The 18,076-nt window shown below is 41.4% G+C and overlaps 1 protein-coding gene across 2 annotated transcripts in view; it reads right to left on the reverse strand.

Annotated features, from left to right (window-relative positions):
- Positions 1-18,076, reverse strand: part of rab6a (RAB6A, member RAS oncogene family) — a 90,206-nt gene that overhangs the window by 42,476 nt on the left and 29,654 nt on the right. For both annotated transcript variants that reach the window (XM_085999460.1, XM_085999459.1), the window contains exon 2: positions 1,446-1,504. In XM_085999460.1, the coding sequence (XP_085855586.1) occupies positions 1,446-1,504 (59 nt within the window). The remainder of the gene's footprint in view (positions 1-1,445; positions 1,505-18,076) is intronic.

An 18,076-nucleotide genomic window follows, 5' to 3' on the forward strand; every position in this document is an offset into this window, starting at 1 on the left:
TTTTTTTTCCATTTGGGTTCATTAGTAGTAGTTAACTCCTGCAGTGACCTTGTGGATAAAGGCACTGCCTGGTGCAGCATCAAACCAGAAGATGCTCATTTCAATCCCAGGTCCATGGGGAGTCAGCTGATCACAGCTGCAGTAGCAGTCGGAGCACTACAATTGGCCACGGCTACAAAACACATGGGTGGATAAGGCCAACAGATTTGGGCTTGGTGGAGATGTCCTCAATGATTGAATTGCCTGCTGACACTAACCAAGGATAAAGACTAGCTAAACAATGTACCATAGGGCTCCTAGCCCAAACCAAACCCCATCAAGATCATACACCTTTGGGAAAGATGCATAGAGGAAAAGGAAAAATCTTTTTTTTTTTTTTTAAACTATGCTGGCAGGAGAACGTGCTACATCAGTGTATCTGCACTGGAAACGCTAGAATTAAAAAAATATATATATTTTTGAAAGAAGTGCATCAATAACTCCTCCATAGAGCTCAAACACTATGTGCATACAAAACTACAAGTCTATTTTTGAAAACTGCAGAAAATCTGCTTGTAAGTACTTGTCTTTTGGAAAGGCTTATCGTTGCAGTGTTGACAATGCACTTTAGGAAAAATTACATAAATCAATATGCTATAATGTGCGATATTCTTAAATCATCTCAAATTGCTACCATTGCCAAGGACATACCCACAAGCACTTCGCCCTAGTGTTATACAATTCAAAATGCTCTCTGTAAACACTAACCAAGTTTGGCATCTCTAACTGTACTGCTTGGTGTTTCACAGTTCAAGTGGATATAGTATAAATTATATACTTAACTCGGCCAATGGATTCTTTTTGTACAAAAAGAAATTTTGACAAAGTAAAGAGTCAATGGACTAGGACAACATTGGAGACAAGGGCAGCTCAAATTCTTTACAGCCAATGAAGTGCTTTTTGGAAGTGTAGTCACTGTTTTAATGTTGGAAACTAATGGAATACTAATTAGGGCACCTGCTAATCACAAAGCCAAGAAACCTACAACCTTGAAGTGCATTAAATGCATTTTCAGTCAGTCATGAGGATGGTTAACAGGCAGCACTGAGATTTTCATGCTTGCCCAAAAGCACCATCTCCTCCTCTCGTGCCAGTTTAAACAAGACTGCAAAGCTACTTAGTAAGGGACACAAAAAGTGGGGGGAGGGAAAAACATGGTTCATTCCCTCCCAATCAGAGTACAGTGAATGGGATTTAAAAACTGCAGAAACGTCAGACGGTGAGATGAGCTCCTTCATATTTCTTTAGTCATTCTTAGTCTTCTGTCGGTAAATTATGGCAGAAATCATTTTGCCTCAGAGGGGAACAAAATCATTGATATAAACCAAAATGTTTTAATCATCAAAAAGCTCAGATTTCATTTTATGGCAAAAGGAATTAAAGCATTTTACCAATTAAACCTTTACCTGGTAAGTGTTGTCAAAGCTGTCATACATGAACCTGGTTATCAATGAAGTCTTCCCAACTGAAAAAGAAAACAAAAAGCATAAATTTATAAATTACCCCAGATTCCTTGGATTATTGATACTGACCACAGCAAGGCACAAAATAGAAATACACAAGTAATTCCTTAATCTATACATTCATAGCAGTGGATCCTCACTCAGTAAGTGAATGTTCAATGCAGCAGTAAAAATATTTAGAAAACATTGAGATGCGCAGTTCTTCTGTTTTATTTAAGAGTATTGGAAACCTAAGACCGAAAGTCAACAATTTTGACAAAATCAAATTACTCCCAATTTAAATTCCAGGCACCATATTGAGTTTTATTTCTTGTTCCTCAAAAATAAACAGCTCATCTTCTGTTCATTCATTTAAATCAAAATATATACTTCCAGAAAGTACGCTCTCAAGCTGATAAACCAGTATTAATTCCCAACTGAAAATGTGTATTTCATTGACTGGTGCCAAGAACCATTCTTGGGGCAAAGTCAAATACGCTTTACAGTACTTGGCAGTGCTATATCTTACCTAGGAGTACTCATCACAGACACCGGGCAACAAAACAAGACACCTTTAGCAAAAAATTCACCCCAAATTAAAAATTTGATGCATTATAATGGCAGAGTGTCTAGGAAGCTTAGTTGTATATTCGATCACTACAAACGCTGGGTTATAATACTAAAATCGCCCACAAAGGTTATACAGCAGAACAACAGAGAATGCTGGAAAAACTCAGCAGGTCAGGCAACATCCGTGGAGAGAAATTTGAGTTGACGTTTCGGGTTGAAACCCTTCTTCAAAACTGGAAAGAAAATAAAAAGATCGAAGGCAAAGCTGCGATCGAACAAAAGAAGAAAAAAAGAGACAATAAAAGGTATTAGAAGCCAGATGAGATGGTAATGGGCCCGTGGAGACAAAAGGCAGCTGAGATTAGGTGTGAAGTGTACTGGCAGGTAAGAGACAGCTGCCAGGTGAGAGAAACAAAGAGGGGGGGGGGGGGGGGGGGGGAGAAAAAAAGGAAAAAAGTAATAGGGGCCGAGGTTATGATCTGAAATTATTGAACTCAATATTTTGAGTCCGGAAGGCTGCAAAGTGCCTAATCGGAAGATGAGGTGCTGTTCCTCAAGTTTACGTTGAGCTTCCGTGGAACAATACAAGAGGCCAAGGACGGCGAGGTCCGAGTGGGAATGGAGTGGTGAATTAAAATGACAGGCGACCGGAAGCTCGGGGTCACCCTTACGGACTGAACGGAGGTGTTCCGCAAAGCGGTCACCCAATCTGCGTTTGGTTATACAGCAGTTACCATATGCATTCCAATCATCTGCACTGGACACGGATAGCAATGTTTTGGGCAACTAGTTTATATGCATCAGTGAAGATCATCTCAGACCAGGACCCTTCCCACCACTGCCACTAACGCATGGCTGTTGCTGCAAGACAAAGCAACTGAATGTGGCTGCATACTATTGGCAGGAATTCAGGGTGTTGAGCACAGCCAGGTGGTCCGATTCATTTAGGTCTTCAACAGATCACTTACTTGTCCTAATCATTATATTAAAACTCAAGTATAAAAGTGACCAGATTGCAACATTTTTCATTGGCTGGGAGGGGGCCATGTGGGGAGGTGGGTGGCAACATTTGGAAGGAATTTTTGCAATTCTAATATTTGACTGACTCGGACAGTCAAGGCGACCAAATCTGAATCCTTATTTGCTATTAGCCAATTTATTCTTAAACTCTTTCTTCCAGTAACAGATTTATTGGTTGCTAAGAGGAGAAAGGGTTTTAAAATAAGAAAAAATAATTAATTTCAAAATTGCAAAGAGAATAACTTTCATTATTTAGAGTGGAAAAAAATGCAATGCCCATGTTCATTGTAGACTTAAATATACTGGAAAACACACCCGTGACAATAAACACTTTTTTTTGGGGGGGGGGAGGGGGGGAAAGGAGGAAGCATGCTTTCAGAATGCACCCCCCCCCCCACCCTTCAGAAGAAAACTTTATGCCTTGGATGGTTATATCCTCCTTCAAGCCTTTATGCTTATTTTCCTCGAATACCTGTTAAGGCATGTTGGGTAAACCTGCAGCTTAAATCTACAAGCCAATGTCTCACTGCACTTGTTTGAGTTACCAGCTTTTTGCAGCTGTTGGCCAAATTATTGCTTGTTTTCAAGGTTGGTATGTGTGCTACTTGGTGCAAGGCAGGTGTTTACACAAGTAACCACATGACAGCATTCCATTTCACACAAAGGATAGACTAGAGCTAAAGACCGTCTGACTGCAGCAAGAAGCTTCCTCACTGAAAGTCCCACTAGCTGTATTAATGTCCACACGACTTGCAGTTTAGGAGGTTTGAGCCAAGTATATAGGTGCATATCTAGATCAAACCAAAATTATAAAATGCTAGTACAGGATGGTAATGGTGTCAAACACTTGTTAATGCTGATTAAAGAAATCCAGTGGAAAATTCTTTATTCCTGAAACAGCCTTGCTTGTATGTGTAATCCAGACTGCAAGATAACTACTTTTAGGGGGTATGCTCTCAGCAATGAACACTGCCTACCGCAGATGGAATAGCCCCATTGGTGTAATTTCCGTATCTACATAAATGCCACTAAGAAATGAGGAAATTATACAAGGGCTGTAGAAAGGCTGGGTTTGATCAGCAGATCTAATAAATGAGGAAATTTAGGGAAAAAATGGAAATATACCTTAAATGGTAAAATTCTCAGTGGTGTAGAGGAACAGTGGTAAATGTAAAAGGTTGCAGACTGAAGCATCATAAAAGATTAAAATATTAAAGGGTGTGGGGAAAGAGCAGGGGAAATGGAATTGACGGATAGCTCTGATGTGGAGCTAGCTGCTGCACATACTGAAGTCTGAAGAAGTTGCTGAGATTTCTAGGATTCTGGCAGAGAATTAATATATATATTGCTTAGTAATCAAGTAAAAGCAGACTCACCTTACAACAGTGTTTGAACTCGTACAACAGAACGGGAAGATAAAAAATGCATTCAGAGGCAGTAACATAGCTACACGGAGAAGCTACTGAACTGTATTACAAATTAGAGAGATGTCTGGTACAGAGTGTTCCTTTCTAAATGAACAATTTCTCAAATGTTTCATTCATTACCATCTCAACAGGAATTTAGCAAAATTGTTTCCCAATTCACAAAAGCTTTAAATGGAAGCGCTTCTGAAATGTACACCATTTCAGTTAGTTTTTTTAATAACTGGTTAATTGCTGAAGCATCATTCATACTGCACAAAAGGGGTCTGGTTTGGGCTATAAAGAAGTCAAACTGCAATCAAAATAAAAATGCATATGCTTGTGAAAAATTACTCATCATCTAATATGAATACATTGGAAAATACTAAAATTCAAAGTCCAGTGCAAATTTCTATTAATAAACATCTGTTGTGTTTATCTACACGTGAAGCAAGCTTAAGGTAGAGGAAAACAAAATACTGTACACTAGAAAATCTATATTAAAATGCCATTCTTGGTAAGCATTTACAATCAGTAATTCACGGTTTTTCTGCCACAGGACCAAAAGCATCAATAGTGGTTCCTATCCCATGTCACATGTAGTCAGTATAAAATAGAATGGTCAGATACTTGGAGAACACTGGCAGATGAGAAAACAAAGCAGCAAAAAGAGTTTGAATTTGATCATTGTATACCTCTCCCTTCTTTTCCCTTGTCCACTCTCAAAAACAGCCTCAACACTTAAAATAAGTTCTAACCTAAAACTTAGTTATCCTTTACCATATCAACATGATTTAACCCATGAATTAATCAATAGTCTCTTCAAAAACATGTGCACGTTCGCAACTTTCCTGATCAAAGTTACATGTGGTCAGCAGTAAATTTACCATTGCGTACAATCAGTTCAAATCTTTCAGAAAGCACTAAATAGCAGGGCCCAAAATTTTAGAAATACAAAAGGCATGTCAAAAAAAAAATCAAGCAAAATCAAATGGACCATTATATGGAAGCATTAGGTGTCAGCCTTGACTCAGTGCTAGTGCTATCATCGGAGTCAGCAGGCTATGGGTTCAAGTCTTACTCCAGAGAATTGAGCACATAAATCGAGGCGGACACTTCTGTGCAGTACTGAGGGAATGCAGCACTGTCAGAGGTGCCATCTTTCAGATGAGACATTAAACTGAGGCCAGTCTGCCCTCTCGGGTGGACATAAAAGATCCCATAGCACTATTTAAAGAGCAGGGGAGTTCTCCTGGCCCTCATCCAGCACCTAGAACATATGATCTGACCATTTATTTCATGGCTGTTTGAGAGCTTGCTGTGCCCAAATTTGTTGTCACGTTTCCAACATTACAACGGTGACTACACTTGAAAAGTACTTCATTGCTAGTAAAGTGCTTTGGGACGTCCTGAGGTCGGTCTTTTTTTAGGCCGCAGTTAGAATGGTGTCCAATTTTGAGTACCTTAGTTTAGAAAGAATATGAAGGCCATGAAGAGATTCTCTAAGGTGGTATGAGGATTTAGCTATGCGAACTAGAGAAATTGGCGCTCTTTTTCATTAGAACGAAGATTAAGCGATCTCAGAGGTGCTCAAAATTTGATACGGTGAATAGGGAACAGCTATTTCCACTAGTTGGTAATTAGAGGTCATCAATTTAAGATCACTGTAGAAACCAGAATAGTAAATATTTGAAAAAAAACATTTTTAAATAGTATGAGGAGAGCAGAATTAAGTAGATAGCTCTTTCAGAGAGCTGCCACAGTCTGGTGGGTTAAATGACCTCCTTCCGTGTTGTGAATCTATGACTGAATACAGGGGAGCCCAAGCAGGAGGGGAAAAGAGTGAAAAAATGGAAACGGAGCGAGTTAGGCTGGAGCAAAGGCACAGTTTTAATGGAGATTTTTGAAAGCAGCAAGGGAAGTAACAAGCTGAAGGAGCAGCCACCAATGTTTCAGTGGAGAAGGAGAATCCCACGTTGGAAGTGTACCCAGGGACAAAGAGATTATATAGGTTGGGTGGGACTAGGCCATATTGGACGGTAAATATAAGAACTTTTGAAGTCAACTTGCTGAGCAAGAGCCTGGAAAGGACGAAGTGCAGGACTTCGTACAGATGAAGACATGAACTGCAGCATTTAGATGAGTTGAGGCTTGTGGAGGACTGAGGCAGGAAAGCCTATTGTTTGTTCGTGAAAAAAAATCAGGCGTCCAAGTGAAGGTGGCGAGGACCAAGGGTGGGCAATGTGGCGGAGGTAGAAAAAAAGCTGCTTGATAATTTTAGAAGACATCTAAAACTGGTTTTAAAATTGTGTAGAGTAGTTTAAGAATGAAAGCAAAATAACCTTGGGCCATGCTTTTTAAAATCAGTAACTTAACCTTGTTAAAGATAAATCACCAATCAATCTACTTTATGTCTGCTCACTAGTATCGAAATGATAGACATACAATACTCCCCCACTTACTTTACACTGCAGATCAGATCTGGCAATGCATGTGTAATTAGTGCAGAGTCTTGTCCAGACCTTCCTCAATGTCAAGAAGGTCTGCAGAGGGATTCACTTCTCAAGACAGACAAAGTAGTGACTTGACCAAAGTATTGTAAGTGGCAGCTGTTTATATTTTCTGGCACCTTGGGAAAGCCCCTTTCTTGTGCCAATGAAAGCATTGGTGTTGGTTTGTGTACACAGCTACCTGACAGCATGTTTGCATCAGAGGCAACACTTAAAATAAATGGGGTATGTGTTGCACTGTGCCATAAAAGTCAGATTAGCGTTTGCAACCTTAGCTGGACTTTAAGGTTATTTTGATCCACGTAATGTCTCTTATAGCAGTTAACTCAGCAGCAAAAAGGTTGAACGGTTAATTATGCTTCTGTGCTACTAAAAATCTCAACTGTTTTCACAATTTTAGAGAGAGGGAATAGAGGGTTATGCTGATAGATTTCGATGAGGAAAGACGGGAGGAGGCGCGAGTGGAGCATAAACGGCGGCATGGACTGGTTGGGCCGTATATCCTGTTTCTGTGCCGTATATCCGATGTAACCACCCCCCTCCCACGAAAATAAATAGGATTTGAAGGGAAGGAGCACTTCCAACATTCATGAAAACTGGTAGTCGCTTGTGATCTTGTATTGATGCATGTTATAATAAAATAATTTGCTACACAGATAGGTGGTGCTGTGCAGTATTCAATGTTATAGAACTCTGGGAAAACCAGGGCAGTGTAGTCAGGCAGATTTGACACAGTAAAATTAGTATACTACAGGTCTCAAACTAGCACTTGATTATCTAAATTGCCCAGTCCTCATTAGTTTGATTTAATGATGTGTTGCAAAGCAATTGGCTCTCATTTCATACAGTACTGTTTTACAGTAATAGTGTTATTAAAAAGCATGCAGGTCAGGAATCAGGACCAAATACTTGTAACCCATAATGGTTTAACAATATTGGCTAAATCAGATTAGATCTTCTAATACAACAGAATCTTGATTAATCTTTAAAGTACTAGTTACAGTGTTAATGCTGCATTAAGTTTCCCTGTTAAATCAGCAAGACAAACTTAATTTGCTAAATGTTATACTTCCCTATAATTATACTTGGTCGTGATTACACATTAAATTTTTGTAAACTTCATATTATAAAAAACATTTTGTACCACAGCCCATTCACAAACCAATTCAGTCTGAAAGAAAGGTCCGAGTTATTTTTCTGCCCCTCAAATATTCCACAAGATACAGTCTCATCGCAACCAAGAACACCACAACCGAGATCAGATCAGGTAGGTAGTAACAGCTATTATCCAGCATCCTACTATGGGACAACTTACTGCAATTTAATACACACAAAAATTTGAAGCATAGCAAATTAGTAATGCCAGTGCACTGCACCGAGGAGTGGTAGGTCACAAGTTTCATGCAGAACCTTCCACGTACTGAATAGCAATCCCAACCACAACTGGAAAGCACCTAGTGGAGTACAGGCATTGCCCGACGGGTAGACTGGAAAAATTTAGCGGTTACCCCAGGTCGCTCATGTACACCTCCTAGTGGCATGTTTCATTGACAGGGGCCTGGTAACATCCAAGGGGAAAAGGGAGGGAAGGGGGGGGGGGAAACCTTAAAATGAAGCAATCTTTCAGCATAAAAATCTTAATTTTATGTAAATTGTATGATGTTTTTTAACAGTGGTATATTTAGGAGTGAATCAATGTGTGATGTGCTGGACATTTAAAACTTCTTTGGGGGGGCTGGGAAGAGAACAAGATTCAGTGTGCCTCGATGAGGAATTCAATAATGATAATGGACAAGAAGCAATTCACCATCTTAAATTTTTTTGCCTGGATCAGAAGCTTTTATCTGGAATGCATTCCACAGTATAAAATTTATGTGGATCCTGATCTACACACTAATTTGTATCAACTGCAACTACCCATTTACTACCCCCAACCCACCGCCGCCCCTCCGCCCCGCCCCCCCCACAAAATAAAGCATTAACCAGTCATCACGGCATCTTTTCATAGCTGTCTTTCATAAACAGAATGTGAAACAGAAACAAATGGCAACTCAGCATACTGACATCATGAAAGCACTCAGTAGCAGCACATTAGAAAGATGTATACCTATTACCTCAATGCACAAATCAGGAGTAGAAAAGGCTGTTCATAGTACTATATTGTGATTATGTTGCATACATCAACCAAGCAAATAAAAGGCCAGCAGGCTGAAAGGAGGACTTCATAAATATTTATTATTTCTTGAAAGCAGTCTATTGCAAGAGAAAAAATACAGAACGGTACTGCAGTGCACAAAATGGCAGAAAATAGTGCTCTACAATATAAATCAATCAACTCCAATCACGATGAGATATGCACGAATCCATTTACCATCATATTGGATTCCAAATCATGGCCAGCTACTTTTTCAAACTCTTGCTTGATATAGCAGAAACCAAGAATGCAGCAAGGCTGTTATACTGGGTTTAATATTAATGAAAAAGAATGCATTCAAATGTAGAAAGATAGGGCGAGGCATTTCCAGCATATTTCCAACACTTTTTACATGCAAAGGATTCTATTCCCTTCCTATGTTCCTAAACCTGCATTTTCACAAGAGACACACACAAGCTCTGCTTATCTGCACTTCAAGAAAATGTCAGTTTATGGCCACTGCTGCAACATGCATGCTCTGGATGTGAAGTAAACATGAACACAGACATACAGGCAGTGACCATTTAGTACATCAAACAATTTTTCACTATGAGCAGTCTATTTTATAACCGACTACGAGTCACTTTAAGCTGCCATGGGGTGACAATTTCAATGTGTTAAAGGACTGAATTATATTAATGAAAGGAAAACGGCATTCAAATGTAGAAAGACAGGGCGAGGCATTATCAGCATGTTTCCAACTCTTTTTTTTTTACATGCAAAGGATTCTATTCCCTTTCTCTGTTCCTAAATCTGTATTTTCACTGCAGTGAGACATACAAACTCTACCCATCTGCTCTTTCAAGTCCCCATTTTTCAATAGTTCCTTTTCTACAAGACGATCTATGTAATGCACTCAACAATGACTTGCATTTATATAGTGTAGCGAAAAGGTGCATCACAGGAGCGTAATCAGACTAAAATTGACAGCACCAAATTAAGGAGACATCAGGAACCGTGACCAAAAGCTTGGTTAGAGGTAGTTTTAAAAAAGGGGGGGGGGGCGGTTTAGGGAGGGAATTCCATAGCTTAGGGCCTAGGCAGCTGATGGCATGGCCGGAGACGAGCGATATTAAGGAGGTGGAATAAGGCAGTCTTGGTGATGAAGAGAATTTGGGGTCAGAAGCTCAACTCGGTGTCAAATAGGAAGCGGAGGCTATGAACAGTCTGGTTCAGCCTGAAACACTGGCAAGAGAGGGAGAATGGAATTAGTGGCTAGGGAACGGAGTGAGGCAGTCTTCCCAATGTTTAATTGGGAGGAAATTTCTGCTCATCCAGTACTGGATTGTCAGACAAGAAGCCTGACAACACAGATGGGTCGAGAGGTGTGGTGGTAAGCTACAGCTGGTCATCGGCAGACATGCGAAACCTGATGTGTTTTCAAATGATGTGGAGAAGAAATAGGAGGGGACCAAGGATAGAAACTTGGAGGACACCAGAGTTAACGGTGTGGGAGCGATGAGAGAAACAATTCCAGGAGATGGCATTATGGCAATACCATCGCCGAATCCCCCACCATCAACCTCCTGGGGGTCACCATTGACCAGAAACTTAACTGGACCAGCCACAAATACTGTGGCTACTAGAGCAGGTTAGAGGCTGGATATTCTGCATAGAGTGACTCATCTTCTGACTCCCCAAAGCCTGACTCCCCATCTACAAAAGCACAAGTCAGGAGTGTGATGGGATATTCTCCACTTGCCTGGATGAGTGCAGCTCAACACTAAAGCTCAAGACCATCCAGGACAAAGCAGCTGCCTGATCGGCACCCCATCCACCACTTTAAATATTCACTCCCTCTACCACCGGCGCAACATTGCTGCACTGCAGCAACGCGCCAAGGCTTCTTCGACAGCACCTCCCAAGCCCGTGACCTCTACCACCTAGAAGGACAAGGGCACCAAGCACATGGGAACACCACCACCTCCAAATTCCCCTCCAAGTCACAGACCATCCTGACTTGGACATACATCACCATTCCTTCATAGTCGCTGGGTCAAAATCCTGGAACCCTACCTAATAGCACTGTGGGAGTACCTACACCACGTGGAAGGACAGACAAAAAGGAAAAAGTGGCGGCGTAGCGTGTTAATAAGGGATGAGATCAGTACGGCAGAGTTAAAAGATCTTGGCTCAGCAGATCGTGATGTAGAACTGGAATCGGTTTGGGTGGAGCTAAGAAACAGCAAAGGGCGGAAAATATTGGCGGGAGTTGTGTATAGGCCACCGAACAGTAGTGGTAACCAATCAAGAAATTAGAAGTGCATGTAACAAGGGCAATACGGAAATCATGGAGGACTTTAATCTACATATTGACTGGGCAAATCAATTTACCACTAATGGTGTGGAGGATGAATTCTTGGAATGCATGCAAGATGGTTTCCTGGATCAGTATGTCGAGGAACCAAAAAGGGAACAGGCGATTCTGGATCTGGTACGGTGTAATGAGAAAGGGCTAATCAATAATCTTGTGGTAAAGGAACCTTTAGGGACAAGTGCCCATAATATGATTGAATTTTACATTAAGTTTGAGTGTGATGTGGTCCAATCTGAAACTAAGGTCTTCAATCTAAACAGAGGAAACTACAAGGGTATGAGGGACAAGTTGGCCATGGTAGATTGGGAGACTACACAAAAGGTATGAAGGTGGACATACAATGGCTAACATTCAAGGAAATAATGCATAATTTGCAACAAACATATTCCTCTAGGGCATAAAAACCCAAAAGGAAAAGTGATCCAACCATGGCTAACAAAAGAAATTAAAGCTACAGGAAACTTTGGTTTATCCGGAGGTTGTATGTCCGGAAACCTCGATCTAACGGCAGAAATCAGCAGCCGTTTTGTTAGGGTTTTTTTCTTTTTTTTTCTTCTCCTAGCATTTTTTTTTATTTTTATAAAAACAGTCTCTGGAAAGCCTCTCTGAAGCTGTAGAGACGCTTCCAAGGTACGGGCCAACTGTTTACAAGCTGTTGCTAAGCAACAGTGTTTGTTGTCAGATACGGAGATGAAAACCTCCGTATCCTTCAACATTAGCGCTGGTCTGTCGGAAGTTTTCATAGGTCGGCATCACACTGGTCCTGTCGGTGCCGGATATCGCGAAGTTTCCTGTAGTACTAAGTCAAAGGAGGAAGCTTATAAAATTGCCAGAAAAAGCAGTCAGCCTGAGGATTGGGATCTTTTTAGAAATCAGCAAAGGGGGACCAAGAAATTGATAGAGGGGGGAAATGGAATAGGAACACAAACTAGCAAAAAATATAAAAATGGATTGTAAAAGCTTCTATAGGCATGTGAAAAGAAAAAGACTGGCGAAGGTAAATGTAGGTCCTTTACAGTCAAGAGACGGGAGAATTTATAATGGGGAATGAGGAAATGGCAGAGAAATTAAATAAATACTTTGTTTCTGTCTTCACGTAGGAAGACACAAAAAACCTCCCAGAAATACGAGAAAACCTAGGATGTGTCGAGAACAAGGAACTTAAAGAAATTATTAGTAAAAAAAGCAGTGCTAGCAAAATTAATGCGACTAAAAGTTGATAAATCCCAAGGACCAGATGACCTACATCCTAGGGTTTTGAAAGAGGTGGCCATTGGGATAGTGGACACATTGGTTGTCATCTTCCAAAATTCTATAGATTCTGGAACGGTTCCTGCAGATTGGAGGATAGCAAATGTAACCCCGCTATTGAAGAAAGGAGCGAGAGAAAACAGGGAACTAGACCCGTTAGCCTCACATCAGTAGTTGGGAAAATGCTGGAATCTATTATAAAGGATGCAATCAATAACTGGGCACTTAGAAACGAATAGCAAGATTGGGCAGAGTCAACATGAATTTATGAAAGGGAAAGCCTGTTTGACAAACCTATTGGAGTTCTTTGAGGATGTAACTAGTGGAGTAGACAAACGGGAACCGGTAGATGTGGTGTATTTGGCTTTTCAGAAGGCCTTCGATAAGGTCCCACACAAGAGGCTGGTGAACAAAGTTAGGGCACGTGGAATTGGGGGTAATATACTCGCATGAATTGAGAATTGGTTAACAGACAGAAAACAAAAGTAGGGATAAATGGGTCTTTTTCAGGATGGCAGGTTCTGACTAGTGGGGTACTGCAAGGATCGGTGCTTGGGCCCCAGCTATTCCAATCTACATCAATGATTTGGATGAGGGGACTAAATGTAACATTTCCAAATTTGCTGATGATACAAAGCTAGGTGGCAGTGTCAGTTGTGAAGAGGCTTCAAGGAGATCTCGACAGGCTCAGTGAGTGGGCGAGAACATGGCAGATGGAATATAATAATGTGGATAAATGTGAAGTTATCCACTTTGGTAGAAAAAACAAAGGCAGAGTATTTCCTAAATGGTGAAAGATTGGGGAACGCAGATGCTCAAAGGGACCTGGGTGTCCTTGTACATGAGTCACTGAAAGTGAATGTGCAGGTGCAGCAAGCCATTAGGAAGGCAAATGGTATGTTGGCCTTCATTACAAGAGGATTTGAGTACAGGAGTAAAAAAAGTCTTACTCCAATTATATAGGGCCTTGGCGAGACCACACCTGGAGTACTGTGCACCAGTCGCTGAAGGTAAGAATGCAGGTGCAGCAGGCGGTTAAGAAGGCAAATGGTATGTTGGCCTTCATAGCGAGAGGATTCGCGTACAGGAGCAAGGGTGTCTTGCTGCAGTTGTACAGGGCCTTGGTGAGACCACACCTTGAGTATTGTGTGCAGTTCTGGTCACCTTATCTGAGGAAGGATGTTCTTGCCATGGAGGGAGTGCAGCGAAGATTCACCAGACTGATACCTGGGATGGCAGGAATGACGTACGAGGAGAGATTGGGTCGATTAGGCTTATATTCGCTAGAATTTAGAAGAATGAGAGGGGATCTCATTGAAGCGTATAAAGTTCTAACAGGACTAGACAGACTAGATGCAGGAAGGATGTTCCTGATGGCGGGGGAGTCCAGAACCAGGGGTCACAGTCTAAGGGTAAGGGGTAAGCCATTTAGGACAGAGATGAGGAGGAATTTCTTCACCCAGAGAGTGGTGAACCTGTGGAATTCTCTACCACAGAAGGCACTTGAGGCCAATTCATTAAATATATTTAAGAAGGAGTTAGATATATTTCTCAAGGCTAAAGGGATATGGGGAGAAAGCAGAGACAGGGTACTGAATTTGGATGATCAGCCATGAGCTCATTAAATGGCAGAACAGGCTCGAGGGGCCGAATGGCCTACTCCTGCTCCTATCTTCTATGTATCTGTGTACAATTTTGGTTTCCTTACCTAAGGAAGGATATACTTGCCATAGAGGGAGTGCAACGAAGGTTCACGAGATTGATTCCTGGGATGGCGGGACTGTCGTATAAAGGGATCGAGTAAACTAGGCCTGTATTCTCTTGAATTCAGAAGAATGAGAGGGGATCTCATTGAAGCACACAAAATTATTACAGGGCTTGATAGGGTGGATGCTGGGAGAATGTTTCCCTTGGCTGGGGAGTCTAGAACCAGGGGCCACAGCCTCAGGATAAAGGGTAGGCCATTCAGGACTGAGATGAGAAGAAATTTCTTCAGAGGGTGGTGAATCTTTGGCATTCTCTACCCCAGAGGGTTGTGGAGGCTCAGTCATTGGGTATATTCAAAACAGAAGTCGTCAATAGATTTCTGGCTAGTAAGGGCATCAAGGGATATGGCGATAGGGCCGGTGAATGGAGTTGAGGCAGAAGATCAGCCATGATCTTATTGAATGGCGGAGCAGGCTCGAAGGGCCGAATAGCCTACTCCTGCTCCTATTATGTTCTTACGGCCTGCAGCGGTTTAAGGCAGCAGCTCACCACCACCTTCTCGAGAGCAATTAGGGATGGGCAATAAATGCTGGCCTTACCAGCAATGCCCACATTCCGCGAATGAATTAATAATTAAAAAAATTGTGGGAAACAACGTCAAAGACTGCAGAGGCAGAGAATCATAGAAATCATACAGCACAGAAGGAGGTGGCCATTCAGCTCAGTGTCTGTGCCGGCTCTTTGCAAGTGCTATCCAATTAGTCCCACTCCCCTGCTCTTTCCGCATAGCCATGCAATTTCTTTCCCCTTCAATTATTTATCCAAATCCCTTTTGAAAGTTACTATTAAATCTGCATCCACCAATTTGCAATGCATTCCAGATCATTACATAGGATTAGATATACAGCACAGAAACTGTCCATTCAACCCAACACCAGTCCATGCCGGCATTTATGCTCCACTCGAGCCTCCTCCCATCTTTCCTCATCCAACTCTACCAGCAGAACCCTCGATTCCCTTTTCCCTCATATGCTTGTCTAGTCTCCCCTTAAATGCAGCTATACTATTCGCTTCAACCACTCCCTGTGGGAGCGAGTTCCACATTCTCACCACTCTCTGGGTAAAGAAGTTTCTTCTGAATTCCCTATTTGATTTCTAGGTGACTACCTTATATTGATGGTCTCTAGTTTTGCTCTTCCCCACAAGTGGAAACATTCTCTCTGTATCTACTCGATCAAAACCTTTCATAATTTTAAAGACCTCTATTAGGTCACCCCTCAGCCTTTTTGAAGTGAAGAGACCCAGCCTGTTCATCCTTGCCAGATAGATATACCCTTGTACATGTATTTCTGGTATCATCCTTGTAAATCTTCTCTGCACCCTCTTCAGTGATTCTATATCCTTTTTATTATAATATGGCAACAAGAATTGTACGCAGTACTCCAAATGAGTCTAACCAAGGTTTGACAAGTTTAGCATAACTTCACTACTTTTCAATTCTATCCCTCTAGAAATAAACCCCAGTGCTTGGTTTGCCTTTTTTATGGGGTGTCGCTACTTTTAATGATGTGTATTTGTACTCTGAAGTCTCTTTGCTCTTCTACTCCATTTAGATTTGTACTTTCCAAGTACTATGTGACCTCCCTATTCTTCCTACCAAAATGTAATACCTCACATTTATCGGTGTTGAAATTCATTTGCCAATTATATGCCCATTGTGCAAGTTTATTAATGTCTTCTTGTAATTTGTTGCAGTCCTCCTCAGTATTAACTATCCCCAATTTGGTGTCACCCGCATATTTAGAAATTGTGTTTTTGATTCCAAAGTCTAAATTGTTCATATAAATTGTGAATTACAGTGGTCCCAGCAATGATCTTTGTGGAACACTACTTCCCACCTTCTGCCACTGAATAGCTAGCCTTTACCCCTACTCTCTGCTTTCTGTTTTGAAGCCAGCTAGTTATCCATTCTGCTACTTGCCCCGACTCTGCATTCTCTGACCTTATTCATTAGTCTATTATGTGGTACCTTATCACAGGCCTTTTGAAAATCTAGATAAATTACATCTACTGCATCACCCTTGTCTACACTCTCTTACCTCTTCAAAAAATTCAATTGAGATTGGTCAAGCAAGACTTTCCACTTTGAAATCCATGCTGACCATTCATTATTATATTTTTGGTTTCTAGATGTTCTTTTATTTTCTCCTTTAGTAAGGATTCCATTATTTTTCCTATCACCAATGACTGGTCTATAGTTCCCTGGACATGTTCTATCTCCCTTCTTAAATACAGGTATTACATTAGCTATCTGCCAGTCCTCTAGCACTACACCTTTTTCTAACAAATTATTAAATATGTGTAGTAATGCCTCCGCTATCTCTTCTAGATTCTTTTAAAATGCGCGGATGTAATCCATCCGGACCAGTGGCTTTATCCTGAGTTTGATTAGTTTATTTAATATTTCTCCTCTTTTAAATGCAGTTCTCATTTCATCATCCAATGTCATGTCAGAGTCATAACGGCACAGGCCGCCGCCATTCAGCCCATCGAGTCCGTGCCGGCTCTCTGGGGATCAATTCAGTCAGTCCCATTCCCCCGCTCTATCCCCGTAGCCCTGCAAGTTTATTTCCCTCAAGTGCCTATCTAGTCTCCCTTTGAAAACATTTGAGTGTCTCCGCTTCCACCACTTCCGTCGGCAACGAGTTCCAGGTCCTCGCCACTCGCTGCGTTAAAAAGTTTTTCCTCACATCCCCCCTGTATCTCTTGCCCAAAACCTTAAATCTGTGTCCCTTAGTCCTCGTACCATCAACTAATGGGAACAGCCTTTCCCCATCTAGCCTATCCAAACCCATCATAATCTTGTACACCTATCAAATCACCCCTCAACCTCCTTTGCTCTAATGAAAACAAATCCAGCTTCTCCAACCTGTCCTTGTAGCTAAGATAACCCATCCCCGGAACCATTCTGGTAAATCTCCTCTGCACCCTCTCAAGGGCCTTCACATCCTTCCTAAAAAAGTGTGGTGACCAGAACTGGAAGCAATACTCAAGTTGTGGCCTAACCAGCATTTTATAAAGGTTCAGCATAACTTCTCTACTTTTGTACTCAATACCTCTATTTATGAAGCCCAAGATCCCATATGCTTTGCTAACCACTCTCTCAATATGTTCTGCCACCTTCAGGAACCTATGCACATTAACTCCCAGGTCCCACTGTCCCGGCACACTCTTGAAAACTATGCCATTAAGTGTATATTGCCTCTCCTGTTCCCTTCTGCCAAAATGCAACACCTCACACTTCTCTATTAAATTCCATCTGCCACTTGTCTGCCCATTCTACTAGCCTTTCTATGTCCTGTTGCAGTCAATTGGCATCCTCCTCACTGTTTGGCACACCCCCAAGTTTGGTGTCATCAGCAAATTTAGAAATTCTACTGTGTTCCAATATCCAGGTCATTTATATATATCAAAAAAAGCAGTGGCCCCCAGCACTGACCCTTGGGGAACACCACTGTCTACCATCCTCCATCTGAAAAATTGCCATTTAACACAACTCTGTTTTCTGTCCTTAAGCCAATTCCTTATCCAAGCTGCCACTGACCCACCTATTCCATGAGCCT

Source organism: Somniosus microcephalus, chromosome 10 (genome assembly GCF_052327205.1).
Source record: "Somniosus microcephalus isolate GS21.2 chromosome 10, FLI_Smic_1.0, whole genome shotgun sequence".
NCBI classification, from domain to species: Eukaryota; Metazoa; Chordata; class Chondrichthyes; order Squaliformes; family Somniosidae; genus Somniosus; species Somniosus microcephalus.